This window comes from Meriones unguiculatus, chromosome 7, assembly GCF_030254825.1.
Source record: "Meriones unguiculatus strain TT.TT164.6M chromosome 7, Bangor_MerUng_6.1, whole genome shotgun sequence".
Taxonomy (NCBI): domain Eukaryota; kingdom Metazoa; phylum Chordata; class Mammalia; order Rodentia; family Muridae; genus Meriones; species Meriones unguiculatus.
This window is the reverse complement of record NC_083355.1, coordinates 90,278,867-90,306,715: the sequence shown is the minus strand read 5'-3', so window position 1 is coordinate 90,306,715 and position 27,849 is coordinate 90,278,867. Positions and strand designations below refer to the sequence as shown.

Sequence of the window (27,849 nt, the reverse complement as noted above, 5' to 3'; positions counted from 1 at the left end):
CTTGCTATGCAGATGTCTTTCAGATCCAGTGGTCATGTAAGGAAAGCCCATCCTCTTAAGGCCACAGAGAGGGGCTCATTCCTCTGCCTCCCTCGAACAGCCAACACTTTCCTTGCAGAGGATTGTTTGCCTGCTTGTAGATGGAAATCAATGGCTTAGAAACTGATTAAACAATTCTGTAGCAACTGATAAATGGATTAACCCTCTGTAATGTAATTCTGCTAGCTTTCGTCTTCCGCCTTCCGCAGGTAAGTTTTCTATTCCTGGAGGCATAGCAGAGGCATGGGGGAAGCAAAGGCCAGAGGGAGTCATATTAAAGGGGGCGAATCTGTTTATCACTTACTGTCTGCCTAGTATTTCTGCTCACATATCTGCTTCCTCTTCACAGATTCATACCCTCAGGGACCCAGATTAACATTAGCCAGAGAATAATAAAAGATAGCAGCAGACACTGAGGATGCTAAGGAGGAAGAAATCTTGGTGGTTAAGGCTGATTCCACAAACAGGAAAACTTTTCTTTTTAGTGACCGCCAGGCAGTGTGAATATCACTAAGACATGTCTACGACAGGAAGAGAGGAGCAAGAAAATGGAAGGATTCCCCCACATAAGGAACCTGCCCTATGCTTTTCAGCCAGGCCTTAGTAACTGGGAATGACTTGGGTCCTCCAAGGCCTATGTAGTACCACAGGGCTCTGTTTTCAAGCCACACCTGAAGAGTTTTCACTGCCTTTGTTTTGACATTCAGCGAGGGTAGGTTATAGAATTATTGTGTTCAGTTGCTTGTGAAGATCTTAAACCTATGCTCATTCCTTCACGATTTCATCCATCTTGGACATGAGACTGAGCTCCGTGCCCAGTCAGTCTAGGTCCAGTTCTAATGCTAGGCATTTGGGGTCTTTAGATGCACGTATCCTAGTTGCTTTCTGTGGCCAATGAGTTGACGCTCCTGAGAGTTGAGGCCAAGATCAGACAGCTGTGTACAAGTTTATCAAGGGTCCTCAAGAGTCTCTGCAGCATGCTGTCTAGAGGTGACTGGCCAGATGCTGACTAAGCACATACTTCTCAGAGGCAAGGCCTGGTCGTTGGCTCTTCTCACACACCGAGTCACCATTTAAAATTTCTATGTTTTGGAGTCTTTGCAGGATTAACAGAGGTTTACTTGATTAATGCCTTTTAAAACAAGCCATTCCTGAGTAGTTTATTTAGAGATGGAATCAGAGGGGTAATGAGGCATCCATTAAAAAGATTGAATTGGGAGAACTCACAAAGATGAGATTCTGAGTGACTTACAGGATAAGTACCATTGGGCCAAGGAGGATCAACGAAGCAAAAGCAACCAGCAGATTCTAGCTCAGTTGCATCAAAGGTTGTCCAAAGGTTGCAACAAACGCTTGCATTCTAAGCTTTTATTCTTCCTGGAAGAGACTGTGCCACACTCCGGTAGAAGAGTTGGCGACCTCTAAGTCTAAAATTGGAATTGTTTTATCATGTTCCCACAGCCCAGAAAGGACCAGACGGGACAGTCATTCCCAATAACTACTGTGACTTCTGCTTGGGGGGTTCCAACATGAACAAGAAGAGCGGGAGGCCGGAAGAGCTGGTGTCCTGTGCAGACTGTGGACGCTCTGGTGAGTGTGGCCCCTTCCTGCATGGTGTGCTGTAGCCCTCTTCTCCTTAAACTGCTTTGCCGTCTCTCAGTGGCTGGGGAGGGGGAGGAGAGTGAAGGGATGATGACGATGACTTTGATGGGGAAAGGGGTTTTCAGGTCATTTTCATGTTTTCCTTCTTTGGGTCTTAAGGACCAAAAACCATCATTCTCTGGGTCCCAGGGGAAAGGAAAAGGAGAAGGTCTGGCCTTTTCGTAAGGTGGACGTTACATTGTATGTGTTGTTGTGGTCAAAAGTGAGGTAGAGTTGAGACCCCTGGAGACTCCAGGCAACATGCTGTCTTGTACTGGATGATGAACCTGTAACAAAAAATTGTGTTTGTTCTGTGGAAATACCTTGAACAACTTCAGAATGTGGAAACATAAGAATCAGGGAAACAGTCCCATCCTTAACTTGGGGCTCAGACATTCCTAGGCTCCAGTCTACCGGCATGAACCTACCACCATCATTGGCCCCTCACCCTGTATTCTCATGTAAATAGAACAGAGCTATCTACACATCAAGGGGCAACTGCAGCTGGCCTTGCATGCTCTCTTCATCTCCCATCTATCCAAAGACTAAAGTACCAAAAAGAGACTTGGGTCTTGTTCCTTCATTCTTAAAATGAGTTAGAGTCTTGGGTACGGAATAGTTTTCAGTTGTAGATAAATCATTATTTTTGCCTGATCATGGTTGCCTGGTGCTTACCCCCGCTTTCTTCTATGTCCTAATTAGACCAAAGCCCAAGGCAGTGAGGAGAGATTATTTCAGATACAATCTTCAGTCTCATCAGCTGCTTGCTATAGGCGAGGCACTTTGATTGAGTGGTTGGGTCCACTCAATGAAGATGAATGAAGGGACATTTCATCTTATACCTTTTGATCCCAGTGTTATTTTAGCCTCAGTCCCAAGAGAAGGGCTGAAGTGACCTCCTCTTAGTTTTCTGCAGCAACTCAGTTCTCCCTGTTGTGCCCTTAAGTCTTACCTTTAGCTCTTATGTGTTTTGAAGCTAAGGTTGTTTAGGGCTCTAGACAGCCTTGAGTAGGAAACCAATAATTGGAAACAGGCTTAGTGTCCATGGCATCAGACCCTTTACATTTAATTCTCAAGGACCCTGCCAGGGAGTTCCTTTTGTGCAATTCTGTCAATTCATTCATAGTCCAAACGTGATACATAACATTGAACTTTTGCTTGGAAGATACGACCCTTACGACAGATGGCTCTGGTGTGCAGAGTTTTAAAAAGAAAATTAAACAAATGAACTTCAACCCGGTGCTTTTTTATTTGTTTTAAGATCAGGCAATCAAACATCAGTTCTATCAGAAGCAAGGCCACTTGGTGGAGTGGTGTGCCAAGCAGGCTGCTGTAGGCTTTGGTGGGTGAGAGAAGGCAGCTTTAGAGTTCTCACTGTAAACTCCTGTCATCTCTCTCTCTTCTTTCCAACAAAGGATGAGGTACTTCAACTGATCCCTGGGCATCAAGAATAGGCTTTGTTTTTGTTTTTGTTTTTGTTTTGTTTTGTTTTGTTTTATTTTTCTCTAAATGAAACCTCTCTTCATACAACTTTTTCTCAGTGTTTCTTACCTTGGATCTGTCTGCCATGTGCCTCACGTGTCATTGTACAGTGCCATAGGTGTTCTCACTGCAATTGCTGGGAATTCATTTGGCAGGTCATTGTTTAACACCTGACTCAAATGTTCCTGAAATAGTTCCTATACAGGTGGCATTAGCCTCTGGGGAGGGCTGCTGAGGCAGGTGGATGGCTGCATCTCTGGGGCCTCCCCAGGGTCCATCCAGAGAAGGGTATGAATGGAAGAGCAGCTTCTCCCTGCTCAGCTACCCATTGCCTCTGTTTCTTGGGAGAAAGTGCCTTGTCTGAAGCTGGCATGGAAGGGACCATCACTAATGTATTGGGTCCAACAGAGTATGAAAACGAATTTAAGCCTGAGTTTTACAGTTTGCCGGATTTTTCAAAGCCCTGTTTTCACCTTTCAGTGTATCTTGAGTTCAAGTGGGTAGGACGAACCTTCTAGAGTAGCTAAGACCTGGGTGTGTGGAGTGGCCATGGTGTGAGATTACAAACATTTCCTTCAGGGTTAAAGAAAGCCAGAAGTTCTTCTGAACCACCAGTTAGACTTTCCAACTGATCTTTGCTTTTGGTGCAAATGAACTACATGAAATCAGGGTGGAACTGAAAGATCTGTCAAAGAATGGGATTAGAGGTGGGTGAAAATAAAAATAAAATGGACGGAGGCTTAACCACTTTGAATGGGTTATCTGACAGTAATACCTTGGTAAAGCTGACTGTCAAAGTGACAGACGAACATTGTTCAAAGAAACGTCAACCGAAACTACAAAGAAATGCCAACAAGGCTTTCAAACCACCAAGCAAAAGCATTGTGTGGGGCAGGGCTGGGTGAGCTTGTGCCCCTGTGCGAGCGGACCAAAGGAGATATCACGCTGGTATCTCTTACTCTCAGAAGCCGTGGACACACGTATCATGGTAGGGATGGGACATTTTCTGGGAAGTGGAATCTTCCCGGAAATGTGTGCTTTGTCCTAAATCCCTGTCATCAGGTGATATACCCAGTTAGTCCCTTTTGGTCTAACAGTGGCTCATTAGCTTGCTGTTAGGAATATAACACTGTAATGACATAATGAGAATATTAATGATGCTGTCTGTTGCTTAACCCATGTGCTGATATATTCATCATACATGTCAGCTCATTTGGGAGGAGAAGGCAGGAAGGAGAAGGAGGCAGCGGCCGCAGCACGTACCACGGAGGACTTATTCGGTTCCACGTCAGAAAGTGACACGTCAACTTTCTACGGCTTTGATGAGGACGATTTGGAAGAGCCTCGCCCCTGTCGAGGACGCCGCAGTGGCCGGGGTTCACCCACAGCAGATAAAAAGGGCAGCTGCTGAGCACATGGGACAGACTGGCCAATTAGCCACCCCCTCTGACTCTGGTCATTGTTCTAGTTCTGATATATATTTTTAAATGAAAGACGACTTGGGCGTTTCCCTTTATCCTTGTCTTCTTCCTTCTACCTCCCAGTGTGTATCTCTCCCCACTCCTCGCACCCTTCTATTTTGAGTACAACAGAAGCACAAACTACTGAAAACAAAACAACAAAAGAGCAGGATGAGAGTCCTCCAGGGAGAGGTGGCATCATGGTGGGCTATTTATTTTCCCTAGAAATAGGAAACTAGGTGCATTTTCTTTCTGCTGGGGGAGGGCATCTTTTTGACAGGAGCAGAGTTGATTTCCCCTTTTCTCAAGAGAGGAGGAACATGAGGTTTGAAAACAAAGAACAAATAACATTAACAGTTATTATGTATATATAATAGCTTTAGATTCAGATGAGAGAGGGGAGAGGAGAGAGAGAGAGAGAAAGAATCAAAGAAATGGAAGTGATGTCTTATTAGAGGCAAGCCACTGTGTGCACGCGCGGGTGCGTGCATGTGTGTATGTGTGTGTGTGTGTGCGTGTGTGTGTGCGAGCGTGTGCGAGCACGCATGTGTGTAGAATTTCCTCAGTGGGAGTTGGGGACTCCACAGAGCAGACCCCTCCGCATGTGTCCTTTATGACCTTTCCATCTTTGTGCTTGTGAGAAAATGGCAATCATCCCAGAAAAGCCTGGGGCCACTTGGGTCTGGCCTCCCTCCAGCACTGGCCCTGAGCAGCAGTGGCTGCCTCCCTCGGCTCCTCTCCTCTCTGCTTGTTGCTGGGTTTTCCTCGCTTTCCTCCTGGCAAAGATCAGCTTCCGAAGCACAGAATGGAATGTCAGCAAATCACAGGCTCGGCTCTGACAGAGCAACTGAGGCCCGCGCCCCCAGAAGGAAGAGCGATGCTACAGAGTCTCTCCCCTCCCTCCGCCCCCGTGTAAAAGCATGTAGCCTCCCACTGGATGATGACGTCTTCCGTATTTCTTCTACTTTTTATAGTGCCTGCCAGGCACTTTGTTTTATCTTTCCAATAGCACTTCCTGAAATAAACCAAAGCAACACTTGGTCCAAGACCTCAGGGATAGAGAAGACTGTCCACCTCATTGGCAGTCCCTGAGAACAGAACTGGGAGGCCCTCCTTAAACAGGTACGTCCTGGCTGAATTGTTTCACAAGTGCAAAACCATCATAGTTTTTTTTTTTGTTTGTTTGTTTGTTTTGTTTCCCCCCCTTTTCCCCCCTTGTTTATTTCTTTGCTTTGGTTCTTCTAAGCTTGTTCTTTTGTGTTTCTGGGTCCTCCCGTTGTGGTGCTGGGGTGGTGAATGGAGTCTGGCCTGGGTGTGCATGCTGGGCCTACGTGCTGGGCTGATATGGGCTTGGGGGTAGGGGAGGGGCTCTATAGAGAGAATGACAAGCTTTTTGGCTTCTGGCTTCTGGCTTCTGGCTTCTGGCTTCTGGCTTTTGGCTTCTGGCTTCTGGCTTCTGGCTTTTGGCTTTTGGCTTCCACTGCAAGAGAAAGTGGCTGGGGAGATGTTTGGCTGACTTTTCCCTTGTTTAAAAGGAAGTGAAGTCTGTTGGCTTGGGTAGGAATAAAGAGGCAGAGAACAGTGTACTGCATGTCTAGGGTAGTATTTTGGGCTCCGGGGACCTGTTTCTCAGCCAAGGGACTGAGATTAAATTAAAGATGTCCGGGCCGGCAAGATGGCTTATTGGGCAAGGGTGCTTGCAGCTAAGCGTGATAACCTGGGTTTGATCAGTGGGTGCCATGGGGTAGAAGGAGAGAACTGACTCTTACAAGCTGTCCTGATAGCCACGGGTGCACCATGGCGTGTGTGTACACACACAGATACCCAGGAACATACATGAGTCTGTACACACATACACACACACAGAGTAAACCAGCCAGCCCACCAAACAAACAATAACCAAGTAAAAGACCTGTGACGAAGCAGAAGCACAACCCTCCGCTGGACTGTTTTGAAGATTCTAAATCCCCACAAAGTATGGCCGGGGTGTTGGGCTCCCGTGAGCACACATTGTGAGGGCCTTTGTGGTTGCCTAGTCAGCTGGCTGCTTGTAGGTACCAGAGGAGGTCTGCCTCAGCAGGCTAAATTTTGCAGATTTCCCACTCATAAAGTAACATGCTAACCCGGCAAATGTAAGGACATGCAGGCAAGCCTGGTAGCCCGTGATGGAGGAACTTCTGCTCCTCTGTTTCAGATGCTTATCTGAACGTTTGTTCTTGAGAGATTAGAAGCTACACTTTGGGAATATTCTCCCTAATGTGTATGTGGTCCTGTCCCTAGGGAACGGAATATGCACCTCCCCTGTGGTAATATTCCTGTGTGCTCACATGCATTGATTCCGCCAGGTCTGTCTCTGCTGCTGCTGCCACTTTCCACCTCTGTCCTTTCCTTCCTTTGATTCAGATATTGGATTTATAGCCTTGTGACTTTCACTGATGAAATATGGGCTTCCAGGTCAATAAGAAATATATTTGGTCTACATAGCCATTTGGAGTCCAGTCTCCTTGCCCGTGGTCCTAGAATCATCAGTGATAGTTTGACTTTGGACCTGGGCTATTTTAAAACCCAGGCATTGAAAACAAACAATAAACAAGCTAATAAGGAGCCGATAGCTTAGAACTGTCTAACAAGGCTAGCCCTCAGGGACAGTATGTGAGAGGGAGTGGCTACTGCTTGTCTGATTTACTTTACGAGCTTAGCTTGCTTTTCAGTTTCTCTTGTTAGGCATCATAGCTGTCACCATTCTCCATCCTTAGGACCACTGTGAGCACAGCGATGCCATGTGACATTGTTTGAGCCTCACAACTCATTTCCATACAACACCAGCATCCAGAAACAAACCCAGAGCGCATATTATTTAATGAAAACTTAAAAAGGAACTTGATAGAACCTGGAAGATGACCAGATTCCCATCTTTCACCCTTCAGTCAGGGAAAAGTCAACCTGGAGAGGTTCACTGGGCCCAGTTTGAGTGAGTGGGACAGACGTCGCTTTAGTGGGAGGGGCGGTGCTGTGGAGAGAAGGCATAGGAGGTGGGGTTGGGGGACCCAGGCAGCTGGCTGTTCTGATCCTGGAAAACTTGATGGGGGTTGATATTAGGTCCCTGTCGCCCTTCTCCAGAAAATAGAGTGTGTGTGCTGGGCTCTGTTTTGGGTGCCTTCCTTAGAATGTTTCACTTGGCTTCCATCGTGAGACCCGGAGATAAGTGCTTTGTATGACCAGAGTTAATAGGTGAAGAATCTGAGGCCTAGTAACGGGGATAAAATGCACATAAGGCCCGCCCTACACAGGAAGGAACCAGATCTTGACCCCTGAGCCGCCTGGTTCCAGAGCCCTTCTGCTGGCCCTCCTCTTGTAAGGAATGCGCACTGTAGACTTCGTTCAGTTCCAGCTGAAGGAAAGGGTACCTGACGTGAATGTGTCTTTAAAAGCCAACCTTCTAAAAAGCACTCTCAACCAGAACGAGCAACTAGAGCTCACTGAAGAGAATTCTAATTCTGATCAAGGTTTGTACAGAATGCTGTAGGTAACTCATCTTCTATATAAACTGTAATTTTTAGATAGACTCTGGGTGCCTCACAGGGACAAAAAGCCTTTTCTTGTGACTTATAGGAGTTGTATGAGTTACTAGAAGGTTTTGATTAAGAATCACTGTGAACATTTTGGAACAAAAAGGAGATCATAGTCACCTGTGGAATGACATGACCAGAATGCTTCAGAAATGCCACCTAGTTTTTTCTCAGTACCAGCCCCAGCACGGGGGAAGCAAAGATACAGAACTTCCTGCCGCATTCAAATCCACTGGGGGAATCGCTGATGTAAAGGTAACGGTCGTTGTAATGGGCGACGATCTGATGTTTGCTCCAACCCCAACCGAAGGCGCCATTTTCTGTCGCGGAGATGGTGAGGAGATCAGAGAGTAAGGTCGCCACAGCGCCGGGAATGAGGAATATGCATTTAATTTTTGAAAGGTACTTTAAAGTCAGCAATCCAATCTACTGCTGGTATTTTAGAGAGAGGGATTTAATAATAATAAAAAAAATCGATGTTCACATCAATAGCATCCCTTTAAGTCTTCCTGCTCGCTTTGCGTCTCTCCACGCACCTAATGGGCTGAAGCCTGCTGTTGCCTTTATATGGCACTTGAGGGGACAGGAGAGCATTACTTGGGGAGAGAACTAGAGACTGTTTGGAGGTTCTTCCTTCATGGTGGAATAAAATTAACTAATTTTATCCCAGTATGCCTTCTGTTGCAGCTGATGAGTATGATCTTGAATGTGTATGTAGCAGACTCGCGCGTTAGGAATTTTTCCACAGGGGGTTTTGTCCAGCCTTAGGAAGTGAGGTTGCTCACGTTGTGAGTTTTCTGAGAGAGGTGTATTTGGTCAGTTGAGTAGAAACCTGGAGCAGACATGAAAGAGTTCCAAGTTCTGGACCCGACTCCCCGTGTGAATTTGTTGCTGCGAGCGCTGTCTTAGTGTCTCCGTGCCCCGGACGTGGCGCTCCTTTCTTCTTATTTTAATATGCAGCCAGTATTATTGATTATAACTCTGAACTCAGCCTTGTGAATTATCTCCATTTGACTGGTGAGGAGACCGAGTCTTGGTCAGCATAGATGATTAGTCTAAATTCCAAAGTCAGTGAGTTCTGGGTGTCTAGATCAATCCCCCGATCCACCCCCCTTTTTTTAAATCTTAAACTCAGTCTGTCCTGACTTTCTCACAGGTGTCATGTTTGAAGATACATTGTATAGAATTAGCAAAGGGCTTTAGAGCTTCATTGGGTTCAGAAGAATATTCAACACGTAAACCAAACTTAAAACAACAAAACCAGTTATTAGACTAGTGCTCCCAACCTGACGGTCGTGACCCCCTTGGGGGTCACCTGTCAGTTATCCTGCATATCAGATACTTGCATTACAATGTGTGACAGTCTTAAAACTACAGTTGTGAAACAGAACAGTTTTATGGCTGAGGGTCACTTCACCGTGAGGAACCGTGTTAAAGGGCAGCGGCAGCAGGAAGGTTGAAAACCGCTGGGTTAGGCAGTAGAATTGTGCTGAGAAGCAGCAATGCCCAAGCTCCCATGAACTTCTTGAAAGACTAAGACTGGGCTTCCTGGGTGGGCGGGGCTTGGATGGTGCGGTGGAGAGGTGAGGTGTCAGGGAGTGAACTCTGGGGCTCTGTTTTGACCGCGTGCCGGAGAGCCTGTAACATTGCAACACTGAACCACGTGACACTGATGCGCTTCATAAGAACGATGTCTGACCATTTGTTCAAAATAACAATAAAGGGAAAGCCATCTTGCTTCCTTGATTTCCAAAACAGCTAAATTGGTGGAAGATCTCCTTTAAAGGTGATTTATTAGCTGGGAGGAGATAGCTCAGAGGACCTAAATTTCCAGAACCAACCCCAACAAAAAACGAAATGAAACAAAACAAAACCCACCGGAAATGCTTGTAATCCCAGTGCTGGGGTAGGAGCGGGGACAGAGATAGGCGGGTCCTTAAAGCTCACTGACTATCTGGCCTAGTGTGGTAGGTAATTGCAGGCTAGTCTCAAATGAGAAAGTAGTCATTGCTTTTGGAATGACTCCTGAGGTTGCCCTGTGACTTGTACACACAGACACAGACACACACACACACACACACACACACACACACACACACACCTGTGTTCCCTACCCCCACATCCACACAAAAGGAGTCATTAGCTAAAAAATCAAAACGAAAAAACAAAACAAAAAAAAAAACCCAAACAGTAGGTTCAAAAGTATTTCAAAACTGGCTTTCAACCAATGACTAAACTTAAAAAAACAAACAACAAAACCCTAATAATTTCACACTTCTCAAAAACTCCCAACGTACTAAATTTAAAAAGTCCTGAATACCCTGTACCAGTCACAGTTTCTCCAACTAGGCAAAGTATACCTGCCACAATCAGAAATTCGTTTTGGTACAATACTCTAAGCTTCAGACAGAATTCAAACTCTGCCCGTGATCTCAGTAATGTCATTTTTCTGATCCAGGATCACACATCATATCTAGTTGGCCTGTCCTTCCAAAGTTCTTTAACCTGGATTAATGAGCTCCAGCGTCTGCCTTGGGTTTTCTGTTCCTTGACGCTTTGCCTTTGTAACGTGTTGGCAAATCATTTTACAGCCATTTCCTTTAGGCTTCTGCACTGTTTTCTAATGATGTAAAAGGGGCCGTGCATTTTTGGTAGGGGGGTTATAAAAAGGAGGTCGTCTTCTTCCCAGCGCATTGTTATCAAGGAGGGCCATGATTGATTTAGTCCTTCGCTGGTGAGAAAGACATTTGGCCTATCAGCTGAGGTTGCCAGCTAGTAAGTTCATAGATCTCGGATGATAGCGCTTCTAATCAGCTATGCCTTTCTTCATTTGGCAATGGGAAACTGAGGAACATGTGATGAAGTATGCACTTGGACGCTCAGCCCTGTAAAGCCGAGACGCAGTTAAAGTGGGGCCACTGGAATCGCTTGTAGTCAGGGAGATTAAGACCAGATAATCACCAATACTCAATACGTAAGGGCAGTCACAGGGCGGTTCACGATGTCTTCTGCTGTGGCTCTCAGTAGCCAGGGAGATTTTCTTAGAGGGAGCCTTCCAGAGCAACGAGCGTCAAATGGACAGCTGGCTGTTCTTTAAGCTCCGGGTTTGCCGTTAGAGGGAATGGAGGTAGAGCTGAATCAAAAGCAAAGCCGGGAATCACAACTAGATCCATACAGAATGACAAAAATAGCATGAAAGCACGTTCAAAGGCTGCGCCATAGTAGATTCTTCTTAGTGGTCATCTTTGTCCTCCAATGATGGTGTGTGTGTTCCTGAGAAAAGGGCGACATTCCCATTGGATAACACCCCCTACCACCACATCATAATTGTTTATTAAGATAAAGAGAGAACTTAGCAATGCTTCCGAGCTGATGAGTGGAAATACTCTAAACTCTCATTCGGTACACATTGGATGCTTGAGCAATATTTCTGACGGAAAGGGGGAAAGCTGTCATTGGAAGCAGCGTCCATTAGTCAAGGTGGAGGGAGAAGATGAGAGTTGAAGGACAGTGAAGGGGTAGAGAGGGATAAAGGAGAGAAAATTGAGGATATGAAGGCTGAAGGTGCTGGAGAGCTGTCAATGTGGAGAAAGATGACAAGCTAATAGTGAGTCATTTTCCGTGGCCTGCAGTTGTCTTAGCCAAAATAGTTGGGAGAAAAACATATGTCAAGAGTGCAAACCCAAAAACTAACTAGCTATTTCTAGGTGGATTAAATGGAACAAAAGAAGTTGTGTGTGTGTGTGTGTGTGTGTGTGTGTGTGTGGTGTTGGTGTATGTAGGTGTGTAGTGTTGGTGGATGGATGAAAGATAGAAATTTGTAGAAGCTGAAATAGCCTGTTTATGGTAACTCTGACAAAGTGACAGGAGCCATCTGTCCACAGGGGTCAGGAGCATTGGAAGAGGTACAAAAAAAGATTTTCAGGGGACAAAATCATGACTGTCCAACCAGCAGACAAATGGCAGGCAACCTGGGGAAAGTCAGAAGAAAGGTCACCCGGGCTTATGTTTCAAGTGAAAGGCCGGAGTCATGTGGCGCTGGTTGAGTTGGAGAACAGGAAAGGAGAGAGTAGCTAGTCAAGGGGCATCAAACCAGCAGCTCAGAGAAGTGCAGCTGTGTGGACTGGTTCCTCTCAAGTGGCTGAGAGGAACAGGGACAGATGTGCATGGAAGACTTGGTGGGCCTGGAAATGGGGACTTTTTCAGTCCTCCTTTGAAAACAAAAATCGATGTATAGAGTCCATTTTTTTTTTTTTTTAAATGGGTTTCTTCATGGCCAGTGCACCTGGCCGGGGAATGATGTCTTGGGTTGACCAGAAGTGGCAGACGGAGGGGTTGAACTTGGAGGAAGTGGAAGTTTGAACTTGGAGTAGGCGGAGACGTTTGGTTTTAAACTTCATTCTTTCTTCCTTGGTCATTTTCCATTTAGGCTCCTTCTGCCTTGATTCTGCCCTCCCTGCGGAGCTCAGAGCCATATGGGCTCTCTCCATTGGAGTTCCGTCTCTGTTCTCACAAATTGCTTCTGAGGGGGGAATGCAAGCGTTGCTCCTATTGACCACCTAATGCTAAAGACCAAAAATAACGTTGTAGGCTCCACTTCAGCCAGAAGCAAAAACTTAGAGTTTGGCAGCCCTCCTACCCGTTTTGAAGTGCCGCCAGTATCCAGAGCTGACCCCTGACCTCTCTGGGCTAGCAGAGGGCTAGAACGCACTCTGCCGTTTGGTTCCTCTCTGAGTCATTCTGACACTTTTTATCACTTGGCCAGGCTCGGAGGTGAAGATGTTTGTGTGTATGAAGTTGTGTTCTTTTTGGTCATGGGCCAGATGGGATAGCGTCCGTTCTTATACCTCACATAGGTGATTGGAAGACATGATCTCATAAGGGTTTTTTCTGGAATGTTTTCACTTCAAAAATATTTGGTTTGTTTGGTTTCCAAGTAGAAATCTTCTCCCCCCCCCCTTTGTGTACACCGGGTTTTCTCTTCTGTGCTCTCTGGGCATTCAGTGGTTACCCTGCCCTGTTGCCGGCTGATTTCACATTGCTGATGTCTGAGGCACCAGGGAGCCAGGCCTGGTTTTCATTACCCAAAGCTGTGGCTTCAGCTCCATCATTAATTAATGGTTTTCTTTTATTTTCAAGTCATTCCATTTTCGTCCCCTGTCCTCATCCCTCATTTTAATCTTTCTTTCTTGGGGAGCTGTTCCGTGCTGTTGTTTTTTTTATCTCTTGTTGCCTTTTCCTCTGCAGCTCACTCCGTGACCCAGGAACTGCGCATCCTTCAAGCAAGCCATTCCTGAAGAAGATGAAGAGAATCCAGATGATGAGCCTGACCTCCCCTTCCTCCTCCTCTCCTGCCCAGCCCTTCCTGAGCGTGGATGTCAGCTAATGCTGGAGCCGGCAGGGATTGGATAGAAAATCCTCCAGTGTCTCTCAGCTCAGCTCAGCCAAGTTTTGGGAATGGCTCAAGTTTGTGCAATAAGAAGATTTTATCTTTTTTTTTCCCCCTTTTGAAATTCTTCACTGCCTTTACCTGGAATTCCTATGAGAATGTACACAGCTCAGACTGGAGTTTGCCCTGCAGTAGAAATAACAAACTGACAAAGACAAAAATAAAAGCAAACTATTTTATTTATTTCAATATTTAAAAGAAAAAAGTGCTGACACTGCACAGTATTTTTGTTTAAAGTACCTTCTACTTCAAAGGAGAGAGAGAGAAAAAAAAGGCAATTTTGTGAAGACCTGAAATCAAAAGAGTGCTTACTGTAAAATAAAGGCGTCATATTGACTCCAAGGAAAAGTACCCCACGTTTCTAATACGGAAATAAAGATCAACTCTGCTCTCTCAGGCTTTTAAGAAAGCCATTTGTGTATGTGCTTTAGGGATGTTTTTATTTCTGTGAGTTGGATGTGGTAAGTGAGGATTGGCCAGTTCTTCCAAAGTCCACTGGAAAGTATTATTGACATTAAGTAATTACGTGTTAGGATTTGACTGAAATAAATTAGCCCCAAACCAGCAGTGTGTCCCCTTCCCAGCTATCCCCCCCACTCAGATGAACCCCCGTTGATCTGAACTTAAAGCTGTAGCCTGTCCATCTCCTCTCATGAGGCTTGCTTCCGGAAGGAAGTCTACCCATTGACTGAGTGCATTGCTGCAAACTTCAACAGATCCAAACACAAATGGTTTTGTTTAAAATAATTCAATGAAAACAAACAAACACATAAAAAAAAAAAACCCAGCCAGGAGTAAGCAGTGACACGGGCTCAGTCAGCTGGCAGTTTCTAAAAGGAGTTGGCCAGCGGAGGTCTCCTGAGTGGACTTCAGGGGCCCGGGAGCCTAGAGTTGCTCTGAAGATTAGGAAGTTGGCTTAACGAATAGAAACTTGAACTCAAGTCACTTGCGGAGAGAAATGGGGATGCAAGTGTAGTCTGGGTGCCCTTTGTGGCCATTAAGGCCTACGAGGTGGAATTCGGCATTGTTTGTTTGACTTCACCCAGGAGGTCAGCTGACTGACTGGGCCGCTGGGTTCTACCTCTTGTTTCCACTTAGCTTGTCTTTTACATATCCAGAGCAGAGTCATGGATGACACAGATACAATTTAAGGCTGGATGGTCTCATCAGCAAAGATCCTTGAGCCACAGTATTACTGATAGGTCCCAGCCTGAGAACAAATCTCACCTGCCATTGAAAGGGAAGGGTAGGCAGACTTTCCATTAGACCCTTCAGATTCTCCACTCAAAGAAGGGGGACATCACCAAGAGTGTCTTTCTATCATTTTTCTGATAGAAAAATATTCCTTGTTAAAAATGTCAATAATAATAATTTCTTTCCAAACCATACTCATGAGTTATAATAAATGTAGAATTGTGATAAAGCTCTGCAATAATGGAGGGTTTGTGTGAAGTCTGTGTAAGTTTCTGTCAAATAAAAGACTGTTTTTTCCAATGGTCTTACAACATCTGTAAGATTTGCTTATCAACCTCATCCTGCAGGGCTGACTTACAACCATGAACTCCTGCAAGGACTCACCTCCCTTGCATTCCCAAGATTTGTTCTGTTTCGACGTGCCTTCTGGGGCAGCAGTTACCCCTGGCTGGAATGCCAGGTAGGGGCATCAAAAGTAAGCAGTACCTGGTGTTGATGCTACTATCTGTTTCAGAGTCGTTGTTCCCCCAGCCCCTCCCCCACCACTGTTCGTCATCCCTTCCATAGTCAACGGAGACTTGTGGAAAGTGCTGGGGATCCATTCAATGTTGCTACTGTACCCCTGCCAAGAAGTTTTGCACAAATATGAGAGGTTGAGCGTGTGCTTGGAAGACTTGAGGTTACCGTTTTTTGTTTTTTGTTTTTTTTTAATTGCCTGAAAGGTACTGTTGCTGGGTTTGGTTTCCCCCAGCCGGCAGCTGTGCAAGCTGTAAGGTGGACTCCCCGGGTAGAGCTTTCCTAAAGGTGAAGATGGGTGCTGTCTGAAGGTTCATCTAGGTCAGCCTGTCAAGTTAGGTGTTTTCCTCTGAGCATCCCTGTGGGGCTGGGTGGAGCTGGAGTGTGACATTTCAGTGCCCTTGCCACTGGCTTTTTACCTTCTTTTAGAAGGAAGGTCACTTGGAACTTCCATTTTGAACTTCTTAACGTTTTTTTAAGTACCAAAAAGGAGGTTGTTTCCCGCCCATAATGTGTTACCGTAACACCACCATCTCCCCTTTTGACTTTTGCATTTTATTTTTATGTGTGTGTGTGTGTATGTGTGTACACGTGTGCATACATGTATGCATGCATTTGTGTGTAGGGCAGAAGCTGGTTGGTGTTATATTTTTTCCTCTATCATTTCTACCTTATTTTTGGAGACATGGCCACTCACTGAACCCAGATCTTGACAAATTTGAGCTCTAGGGATCTGGCTGTTTCTGTTCCATCCTCCCCACCAGCAGGAGAGTTATGGATATGCAGCTGTCACTCCTGGCTTGTCACGTGCATGCCAGGATCTGAGCTTGGGTTCTTTTGCTTGCGTGGCCAAACACTTCTCAACTGAGTCATCTTCCTAGCCCCTTCTCACTTACACTGTGGTGGCACATTCAGAAGATAAAGCCCACTACTTTAACCACTAAGTGTACAGTTCTATGGCAAAAGAACATTCATGTCATGGAGGAACCACCTCTGCCCCATCCCTAGAACCATTTCTTCTCCAACTGAAACTCTCCCTTTAAACACCAACACTCCCTCTCTCCTTCCCAGCCCCCGGTCAAAGGAACAACAAGAATGCGTAGTGCCATCATTCTCTTCTGTGACTCTGTGAATCTGACTACCTCACACATCTCACAAAAAATGGACTCATGCAATATTTGTCCTTTGGCCACTGACTTACTTCATTTTGCATATTATCTTCAAGGATAGTGTGTGCTAGGGCATGTGATGACATTTCCTCTTTGGGGGGGGCGTTGAATGTATGTATAAAGCACATGATGTCTGTCCATTCATCTGTCCATCAGCACTTGGAGTACAAAGCAGGCATCACACGTTTCTCATACACTCGCCCAAGTGGAGTCCTAGACAACCTGAGAGGTCAAATGTCTTCTGGAGAGGACTGGTTACAGTGGAAACCTTTTCTCTAGTTTGCATTCTAGAAAAAGGGTACCTTGAGTCAGATAGACATTCTCTTCCTAGTGGGTGTGTCTTTATGACTGAGGGTTTACTGTCACGGTAGTGCTTGGAGTTGTAGTATCGGTCCGTGTAAATGGCCAGGGATGGAAGATTCTCAGGCTATTCCTGTGCTTTCAATGGCAAGTCATGCAGGCAGTGGCTGTCATTTTCAAGCATCTGATGGTGACTTGTTGGCCAGGGATGCAAGTGCTTTGTGTCCATGAGATGTTCACTGACAAGAAGAAGGAGGAAGATGTCTATGCAAGCCTGAGAATGGGAAAAAGGGGGAAATCGCTTTCACTGAAAAGGACTTGCATTGAAGTCCACGCACAGCACTTGCTGTGAGGGGTCAGAATGAGAGTTGAAGTTCAGATGGCTGCAGAGCAGGTAACCACAGGAAGCCGAGGGTGAGGCATGAGGGAAAGAGCAGTGTAAGGAGAAGGGGAGCACATCTTAGTGCTCAGCCTCAGGTCACAGGGACAACAAGAGTGCGTAGTGCCAGAGGGCAGCTCTGTCTGCACAGGGAAGCTGCTACTTAGTTCAAAAGGTGGTAGGGGAAAGAATGTTGAGGGTTCTCAGGTTTTCTAACTGTGTAAGTGTGTGTGAAGGATGCAGGGGGAAGTGTGGGTGTGCTCGTGCGTGTGTGCGTGTGTGTGTGTGTGGGGTATGAATGCATGGAAGCATGTGTGTATATCTGTGGAGGGTATGCATGCTTGTGTGTGAAGTATGTGGGGGGGCAGGAGGAGGTGTATGTGTGTGTGGTATGTGAGGGGACTGGGGGATAGGGGTGTGTGTGTGTGTGTGTTTGGGGTGATGGTGATGGTGGTGGTGGTGGTGTTTGTGTGTGTGTGTAGGACAAAGGTCAATATTTGGTGTCTTCCTCAATAGCTTCTCCACTTTGTTTTGAGACAAGGTCTCTCAGTGAATCTGGAGCTCACTGGCTGCCCAGAAAGCCCCGGGGATCCTCCTGTCTTTACATCTTCAGCACTGGGATTACAGGTGTATGCTGCTATGTCCAGCTTTTAGATAGCACAGCAAGCACTTTATCAACTGAGTCATCTGCCCGGCCATCTTCTGGCTTTTCAAGAGAAGTAAGACGTAAATATTTTGGTGAGATCTCTTCATTTAAAACATTTGGTAGATTAAAAAATACTGAAGATCAACTTGGTGTGGCCTAAACTAAGTGTGATCATATACAGGACATATACAGTAGAAGGTATTTTGATGGTTTTGGACTTAGAGGTCTAGGTGAGGTGGAAGCCTTGTCCAAAACCCTTGAGAACAGCAGATTTGCATGATAGCTCAGGGATGCAGGTAGTGTATCTGTCTTAGAGTTGTTACGTGGTGGGAAAGGACGCTTGGGTGGTCTCTGGGTAGAGCCATGTCATCCTCATTCAGCACATCAGGGATTTGGGGTATGTTTTCAGCAGAAAATACTTCACCATCTGGTCCCTTTTCTCTGCCTGTCCAGCCAAGATCCTCTCTGTAAAACCCTGGGTAAGAGTGTGCAGTTTACAGATGTTTTCATGGTGCGTTATTATTGCTGACCAATGAGTCGCCCATCATGTCACATTCCCTTTTTTCTAAGACCGCCATGTCATTTTGTGTGACTGGAACCGAATTCAAGTTTTATCCCCAACTGCCTCCTCCCTGAAGAGTGTGTGTGTGTGTGTGTGTGTAAATAGATCCATAGATACAGATTCTTCCAGAATCTTCGTTGTTTAAATTCTTTGTCTCTTAACTACTTTAGATCTTATGTGTGTCCATTGTAGAGGGTACTTGTAAGAGAGCTGGATCAACTCTTGAATTTGCAAACACTACCTACTTGGATGAGCGGTCTTTCATGACGTCTTGCTGGGAAGAGGTGATTCTGAACAAGCACTTTATTTCCCTGTTTATAGCGGACACTCGCGCGTTCTTCCTGTAAAGGCCTAGATAACAAATAGCTTAGGTTTTGTAGGTCAGGCATCGGCTGGAGCTGCCCCGCTCAGGTTATGCACAATGTCTACATGAATGGGCGTGGCTGTGTCTCCAAAAAGCCTTTGCAAAAAAATGGGCAGCTGGTTCATGGGGCACAGTTTTGATGATCCTTGAGGCAGAGAAGATCAGACATTTAATCGGGGGCAGTGATGCTAACAGTTGGGTCTTCTTTTAAGCCTTAGGATCCAGAGAAAAGTTCCATGTCCCCAGGGGAAGGGCAGAGGGTCATTTCACTATTAGTAACAGAGACTTTTAAAGCCTCAGTAGGAAGGGTTTTCAGAGGCAGGAGGTCCCCCTACAGTTCTTCAGAAGCTCCCAGTGGTGAGTGCAGACCACAACAGAACGTGTTTATCAAACCCTACCTGACAGTAACTCCCCGAGAACGCATTGACGCATACTCCTCATCCCTAGTAGCATGTGTTGTTTTTAAGAATGAAAAATGGCGAGTAGCTCTTGTGTCGACGTGAACAGAGATGCCTGAGTTTGGTCTGCAGGAGATACATGATAAGGGACATTCACTGGGAAAAGTATGGAGTTGTTGAAGGTAAAGAGATGGGCTCTTGTTGGTATCATTTGATGACTACTTGGTTATGATCTCCAAAACCCGTTCTGTATGAGATGTTGAGATTTCTGAGACAGGTTTCTTCCCAAGATCTCAGATGCTTGTGGTTTTTGTTCAGGATCACAACACATCCCATAATATTTTATTCCATTTCCCAAGACAATCCATAAGTAAAGATTTCCCCATATTTGTTAGTAGAGAAGAGTGCTAACATGAGACTTTCTGCTGAACGGAAACTGTCTTGCTTGTTGAATATGGGATGCTCCTGAAGAGGAGGCTGGGAGCTAGGGATGCCAGGAGGCAGCTGCCATGCCAAAAATTGTTGAAGAGGGTTTTTTTTTTTGTTTGTTTGTTTGTTTTGTTTTTAGCTGTGGCTGGGAGATACTCAATGAAATGTCTTAAGAGAATCAGGTACCCTTTCAGATCCCAGAGTACCTTTTAGCGAGGCTTATTGTGAGGTTTTGAGAGTTTCCTGAAAGGGGAAAGTAGTTGGAATCCGTGAGCTTTCGAGTCTGCTCTTGTTTCCAGCTTCGCCCTCTGTTCACATCACCGAGAAGTCAGTTTTCAGGATAGGAGACAGGAGATTGACGTCAGTAAGGCGTCGTGTGAGGAGCATGATCTCCCCTACACTACACTAGGAAATACTTTTGAGAGTTATTGGCACTGGTTATATGTGGTTTATCATTGACCCGATCGATTCAATTATGTTGGCTATGTTGTTATTATTATTATTATTATTATTATTTTATGCTTTAGTACTGAAGATAAGAGACAGGGTCTCACTGTGTATTCCAGGCTGGCTTCAAGTTATTGATCCTCATGACGCTGCCTCCTGAGTGTGCTGGTATGTTACATTTTTGTTTTGGGGTTTGTTTTGGTAATGTTGGGCTCAAACTTGAAGTCTCAGGGGTATTAGGTAAGAGTCCTATCACTGACCTTCACACCCTCTCCCAAGTTCTGGGATTATAAGAGTCCACCACCATGCCGGGTTTGACTCTGTTACTATTAGTCATCATCTGGCAAGGCTAATCCTGCCTAGGATAGACCGAGATGGTCTTAGCAGAACCCTAGCCAATGAAGACTGTGTTATCTCTGAGTGCATGATAGCAGCTTAGTTTGGGAATGATGAGTAAGGGCTGAGAAGCCATTCTTAGGCTATATAAATACTGGTATCAGTAGTGATCATAACCTGTACAGATGAAATGGAAAAAGACGAATAAATAAATAAATAAATAAAACTCAAATTGCAGGAAAGATTGTTAGCAGCATGTCACAAAAACAGGTTACGCCCTTAAAGGAACAGTTTAGCATTGGAGTAGAGGTTGTGTAACTTGGAAGACAGTGTTAGCGGTCACTTAATAACGTCAGCGTATCATTGAGAAAAAAAAAAGACACCGACCAGTTATTTGTTTCTTGTCAGGGCAGGAGAAGTGCCTTGGCGGACTGAGAACAAATGGACAAACTCTTTGACACTGAGAACCAAGTTATGTCTTTGGAGGCTAAGGTGGACTTGCCAAGATCTTTTCCTGTGTGGGATTAGGGGCACGGGAGAGATGACCTCCTGAGGGCTAACGCGGGCAAGACTGGTTCCAAGAATGTGTATTAGAGTTCAGGACATTCTACTTCCGAGTGCGCTCTGTTTGCACTGAGGCAGTGTCCTGATCTGGTGGTGCAAGGCCCCAGGGGGAGTATGAATGCTGTGGGAAGAGACAGTTTCCTCCAGAATTATGCCATAGATGTGACAAAGAACAATCAGTCAGCCCAAGAGGCCACCAGGTAAATGGTGCTGTGGAGAGCCCGTCTTGAAGGGGGGACCAGCTCTCGGCTCCATGGGCTTCACAACCTCCAACATCACCCCTGTGGATGAACCACACGGTTGCTGACAGATGGGGTGATCTCACTGACATTCACAGTTGTCTCCTAACCTTCTCCCCAACCTGGTCAGGTCGAAAGTAGAAGACAGCATTTTAAAAACCCAATTCTGCTATGTGTTCATTTTAAAGAAGCAACCATTGGGCTGTGTTCCGTGTGTGAACTTTCTGTGGACTGTGACTCTGACAAGGCTGGGCCTCTGAGAGCTGGTGTGAGAGAGTAAGCGAGAAACCATTGTGATGTTTGGGCTCTGGCATCTGTTTGGCTGGGTTGTGGATTTGGAGACACTGGCAGTTTGTAATCTTGAACACCTCTTTGGGTAAGGCTGTTTCTACCTTCATAAATATCAACTTTATGTCCACAATGAAAAAATAATATGCTCATACCATTGTTACTTTCTGCAATAATCCTCATGTTATCGGTTTGCTTTATGCTACAAATCAATTAATCAATAATTGATTGAATGCCTTCTGTCTTGCAATAAGGTGTGAGGTTCTTGAAGCATAAAGAGAAGCAAAGGAGGGTGCTTTCAGTGGGCTCATGGGAGTGGCCGTGTTTAGGCTTTTCCTAGGCAGTCGCTAGTTAAAGTTATATGATAGCACTTGGGATTTAGGTTACTAATTCCATTTTATAGCGATGGGGTCTGAGATTCAATGGGATTGAGGTGACAAAGTGATAGCGATAGCTGGAAAGGGCTGAGTTTTCTAGTCAAGGTTTTCAGGTTTTCTGTTTTGTTTTGTTTTGTTTTTCTTTTTCAGAATATGTGCTGCTGTAGTGAGCACAAGGCTTTTTTTTTTTTTTTTTTTTGGTCTTCTATGCCTCTAAAATGTTCTTCAGTGTGTCAGATATCTTTTGTTTTTGTGGGGAAGAGACAGGTGGCTAACATATTTATTCAAGACAAGACCATGCATAATTAAGTGCCAAGCTGCTGCAAACTACAGATGTTAGGCAGGCTGGGCAATGAGAGTTACCAGTGCTGGCTGATGTGGGAGCAAGTCTTCAGAGAAGGATGAGTGGAGTTGATGTGGACAGAGAAAAGACAGGCCACTGAAAGCAACAGTGGGCAGTGGCTGGGCAGACAGTGAGATGTGGGAGTAGGCATGGGGCGGGGGGAAGCTGGGTGGAGCTAGAGCAGAGAGGGACCTGGCTGCAAGAGAAGGCAGGTCTTGGCTATGCTGTCAACACTGGCATCAAGGGGAGGTTTGATCTACAAGAACTGAGAATTGCAGGAGCTCATAAGCAGGGTCTATGTGGTGTTCAGCATGGCTATGAGTGCAGCTGAGACTTGTCAAGAGATTCGGGTTCATCCACTCTCCCCACCTCACAGCCTGTCTTGTTGTGATAGATGGTAGGTTCCCTAGTCCTCATGGGCAAAGCAGTGATCATACCTCCTTCTAGATGACTTGAAATAGACTCTCAGTGTCTCCCAGCTCCTAGGTGACGTCAAAGTGGTTCTGTGTGCAGCCTCTGAGTGTTAAACATGGAGGCTGATGATTCCACGCCAAGGATTGTTCTTTCACCACTGACTGCTTTGAAGTGCACTCAGGAGGAAGGTGAGGGAGGCCACTTGTGAGCTAAATCTGTGATGGCTCTGGTCAAAATGGAACCAAATGTGCTTGATCCTTTAGGTGGATTGGTCGGTTGCTGGGGATAAAGTGAAGAAGGGAGGAAACGGCATGGAAGCTGGCCATGCCCATTGTTGGCTGTAGGAGCATCTTAAGGCTCCATTGTCTACATAGCCCAGTTGACTTACCTCTTAGAGGGAATGAGAAGTTGAGCTTGTAACCCCTGTTTTTTTTTTTTAAAGATTTATTTATTTATTATGTATACAATGTTCTGTCTGCATGTACACCTGCATGTCAGAACAAGGCACCAGATCCCATCTTAGATGGTTGTGAGCCACCATGTGGTTGCTGGGAATTGAACTCAGGACCTCTGGAAGAGCAGCCAGTGCTCCTAACCTCTCAGCCATCTCCCCAGCCTGTAATCCCTGTTTCAAGATTTATTTCATTTTTTAAAAAGATTTATATATTTGTGTATAAAAGTTCTCTATTTGCATGTCTGCCTGCATGACAGAAAAGGGCCTCAGACTCCATTATTGATGGTTGTGTGTCACCATGATAGGTTCTGGGAACTGAACTCAGGACCTCTGGAAGAGCAGCCAGTGCTCTTAACCGCTATACCATCTCTCCAGCCCCTTAATATATTTTATTTATGTGTGTTGATGAATGGGTGTGTGCAGTTGAATCCAGGTGACCATTGAGGCAAGAAGAGCCTGTTAGATCCCACAGAACTGGAGTTATAGGTGGTTGTGAAATGCCCCACATGGGTGCTGGGAACCAAACCCAGGTCCTTTGCAAGAGCAGCACAAACTCTCTCTCTCTCTCTTTCTTTAATTCTTCCCGGAACATTGTAGAGCAGGCTCTGCTTTCGGCTTTGATTATTGTTGTTGTGTTTCAAGACAGGGTTCCTCTGTGTAGCCTTGGCTGTCTTGGATTCACTTTGTAGACCAGGCTAACCTTGAACTCCTCCTGCCTCTGCCTCCGTGAGTGCTGGGATTACGGGCCTGGGCCACCACTGCACCTGGCTGCTGCACAAACTCTTACCTGCCCCATCCCATGAGTCTTCCAATCTTAACACCTTGTTCCTTCTCTCCTCACTTCTCTTCACTGATGCCTTCCTTCCTACTAGGCCCTGAAGCTGAAAGAGGCATATCCATGTGTGAGAAGCATGGATTGTGAGTGCAAAGAATGTGGGTCCCTTCTCCATGGTAGCTGAAAGGGGCTGGCGCTTTCTGCCATGCTGAATCATTACCAATTTACTCTCAATGTACTCTTCCTGGGAGTCAGAAGTCATTGTCCCACCTAGCAGATGAATAAATAGATGGACACCTAGAAGGGCTAAGGGGCCCAGCCAAAGCCATGCAGATGGGTGGGGCTGGTCCAGACTCTGTGAGGCTTCTCTGTTGTTCGTATCAATCCACTCGCCTTTGCATGTTACCTGCCTAGAATGTTCAGTGACAATGGTCTTGGCTTATGCAATAGATAACAGGAGCAAAAGGAGCAGAGAACCAGGCTCAGAGAGTCTGGCATGAATCTACAGTATGGTAACAGCCACCATCCCTCTAAGGAAGGGAATACTAATTGGATACAGGCCTTCAGATTGGACCCTCTTCCTTCTTGCCTTTCTGCCCTTGCATAGGGCCCAAGTTTGGTTCCTGACATACATGTGGGGCATCTCTCAGCCACTTATAACTCCAGCTCCATGGGATCTGACGGTATAGACCCCATTAAACCCTTGGGCATGCCCTCCTGCCTTCACCTGCCTTCAGACCATGATGCCCATGTTGATGAATTACAGCCTGCATTCCAGGGCCCACTGCTGACTGTGTGCTCATCATGGTGGCTAATGTTCTGTGTCTGTTCCATGCAATTGGCTGTCTTACCTACTCACTGCCTTCAAATGACAGCGCGCATTGCCCAAACCACCTTGGGTCCTGCCTACCTCTGATGGTTGTATTTTGTATATCTCAAGAAGCCTAAGGGGTGACTGTGCTCTGCTGAGGCTAGAGGATGACTTTAAAGAAGCAAGTCTATGATTATTGATTGACAGAGGGAACAAGAGCCCTTCCCGCTTTGCCCAGGAATTCCAGGAAACTGCAGATCACTGCTCTCCCTGTTCCCCTGGCCCTTCTGTTCTGTCTGCTGTGATAATCACAACTCATTTCTCCTGCATGCCTCGTTCAGGGAAAGAAAAACCTAGGGCTCCCCAGGCAGGAAGAGGAACATTAAAGAGGGGCTGCCAATGAGTGTGCATACCACACCATGACATCTGATCCTCTCTGTGACCCTTGAAAACCTTTTTAGACCATTCTCCTGCCTCCTCCTGGGCTCACTGGGAAACAGGTTGCTTGCCTCTTGGGGGTTGGGGGGTGCTTGCCCTGTAATCAAAGGTGGAGAAAGGAGCCAGGCTCACTGCACCAGCCACACCCACATCATCCCAATCTCTGCCATCACTGCCTTCTTCAGTGATCTTCTGAGGTAAGAGGTGATCCAACTTCACAGCAAGGGAGCTGAGATTGAGAAAAGGAAATTGCCCAAGATTAGGTAAGTTTTCAAATACTGTGTTTCTTCTGGCTTTTTTGCTATTGTTCCAGAGACTGGTACCTTCCTGGGCCTTCTCCCCATCCTGAGCCAAGGCCTCTGAGCTCCTGTTGTTTTTCTAGTTATTTCACCCACCTTCGTCTGGGAATTTACTCTTCCTATAGGAACAGGACTTTTTCTGGCCTCTGGTAGAAACCTCCATCCTTTTGACCGTTGATTGGTTGGTGAGCCCTGGGGCTTAAGCCAAGTATTTAAGTGAACCTTGGTTACTTAGAAAAGAGCAAAACTGCTTAGTTGCAAAGAGCAAACTTCCCTGACCAGGTTCCCGAAGCTTTGGGCCCAGGTGCCTTCTCACTCCCAGGCAAGATGCTGTCTCTGTCCCCAATTTTGTTGCCTCTCATTACCTCATTTTGCGTCACAGTCATCATTTGGCTAGCTCCTTCAAATACAGCTCAGTCTCCATCCTTGTAATTAATGGATTCAACATGGTATTTAGTCAGCTGACTTTTGAGAATTCTAGGGTGCCATTTTGGCAAGAATGTGTCATTAAAAAATTATGATCTTTAGCTGGGCGGTGGTGGCGCAGGCCTTTAATCCCAGCACTAGGGAGGCAGAGGCAGGTGGATCTCTATGAGTTTGAGACCAGCCTGGTCTACAGAAAGAGAGAGTTCCAGGACAGTCAGGGCTACACAGAGAAACCCTCTCTCAAAAGGCCATATTATATTCTATCTCTCTATCTCTCTATCTCTCTATCTATCTATCTATCTATCTATCTATCTATCTATCTATGTATCTCTTTAATACATTCAACTTCCTATCTTGCTTCTGGTGCCCCAAAAGAAGAGTAAAGTACTTTTGAGGTATTCCTTCTGGAAAATTCTTCCTCTTAGGAGGCAGGAAAATAGAGAACTGGCTGCCGAGCAGATAGTACCCAGGACCAATTTGTCTCTGGCTCTTCTGTGTGTATTCATCCTTCTGGAAGGCAGGGTCAGGGAGGAGACAGCCATCTGACTAATATTCCCAAGGGCCCTTATTTGTTATGATGGCATGCAGGAGTAGCCCTTGAAGCAGTATGCCGAGATTCTAGGTCCCTGCTCACCTCATCCTTAATCACTGTCTCTTGGGGACCAAGACCACATTGTCTAAAGACTTAGCAGACCTGGTTAGAGCCCCAGGCCTGCTTTCACCATGCCCCGTGATATTTGCAGGGTGCTTAACCTTTGAGAGCCCACTTTTCCTCCTGTGGCTAAAGAAGGGACTGGACTCTGGTCGTCAGAGTTCTCCTTGGCTCTGATAGTGTGTCTTGGTGAGCTAGGGCACCCTAATTGTGCGCACCTGCCCCAAACTTTGTTCGCATTTTGAGTAGGAGGAAGTTTTATTTTTAAGACCCTCGGTGGATCTTCACTGCTGAACATCTCTGGCACTAGAAGGAGGCTGAGAGAGATGATAACATTTTATATCCCTTTTGCCTCCAACACTGCTCATGTCTTCAAGGCAGAAGGTTCCCTCTGACCTGACCGCTCCTAGCTCCCTCTCTGTCTTGCCCAGATGAAGCAGGTGGTAAGCCAGTCTGGCTAGAATCAGGGTCTCTGTGTGCAGAGCGGGGAGGCTGGGGCCCACATACCTGCAGTATCACATTGGTCTACCCTACCATTGACTTTAGAGATGCCTCATCATCTACAGAATAGTCCGTTTCAGACAATGTCGAGTCTGTCCTTGTCAGAACTACCCTGACCTTGGCTCCTGGGTGCAGACAAGAGGCCTTAGTGCTGAACCGACAGAGAAGGAAATGGGGACACAGGAGAGCTGCTGTCAGATCTGCAACCGTGTTTTTGGATGCAGTTCTCCACATTTAATTGTATGTGGGCAGAGTTTGAGCATTGCCTCGACAGGGTTCTGTCTGGGTAAGTATGGGAGGGCCTTCAATTGCTAGCCAGATTAGCTGTGAGACAGCCAGGAGCCGTTCTCCCTCACACTGAATTGTACTCTGCAGCCTCACATTCCCCTCAAGGACAGCCTTGAGTGTGTGCAGGGACAGTGGAGTGTGGCAGGGAACCAGGATTTCAGTGCAGTCTCCGTCTGGCTTGGGAGGTGAGCAGAATGGTCCTCTGAAAGCTACTGATCCTCTCTTGTCAGAGGAAGAGCCATTGCAATGGCCTGTGTCCTGGGCCGAGGGCTGTGACCATTCCCTGCACAAATGCTGGAATCAGATGTCTTGCAGTTCCTACTTAGGTCATCTTATTTTATTTTATTATTATTTTTTTATGTCCTGGGCTTCAGCCTCTTCAACAATAAACCTCAGTCACAGATTGTTCAAAGATTAAACAAGGGAGTGTGTTGAAAGTGCTGAGCACACAGGGAGCGTCTCATTAAATCAGTATTAATAATGCTGATTCCCCTCCAGGGATATGTTAGAGAATCGGATTTCCGAATCTTTTAAAGAATTTGGTTAACAAGACCTAACTTAACAAACTAAATAATAAGGATAGTGAACAGAAGTGGGATT

The 27,849-nt window shown here is 45.9% G+C and overlaps 1 protein-coding gene across 4 annotated transcripts in view; it reads left to right on the top strand.

Annotated features, from left to right (window-relative positions):
- Positions 1 to 27,849, top strand: part of Dpf3 (double PHD fingers 3) — a 269,339-nt gene that overhangs the window by 199,409 nt on the left and 42,081 nt on the right. For 2 of the 4 annotated variants that reach the window (XM_021653727.2, XM_060387818.1), the window contains exon 8: positions 1,501 to 1,629. In XM_021653727.2, the coding sequence (XP_021509402.1) occupies positions 1,501 to 1,629 (129 nt within the window). Of the gene's footprint in view, positions 1 to 1,500; positions 1,630 to 4,370; positions 4,679 to 13,438; positions 15,131 to 27,849 lie in introns of those variants that run through there. The other 2 variants (XM_060387820.1, XM_060387819.1) reach the window with 2 other exon arrangements.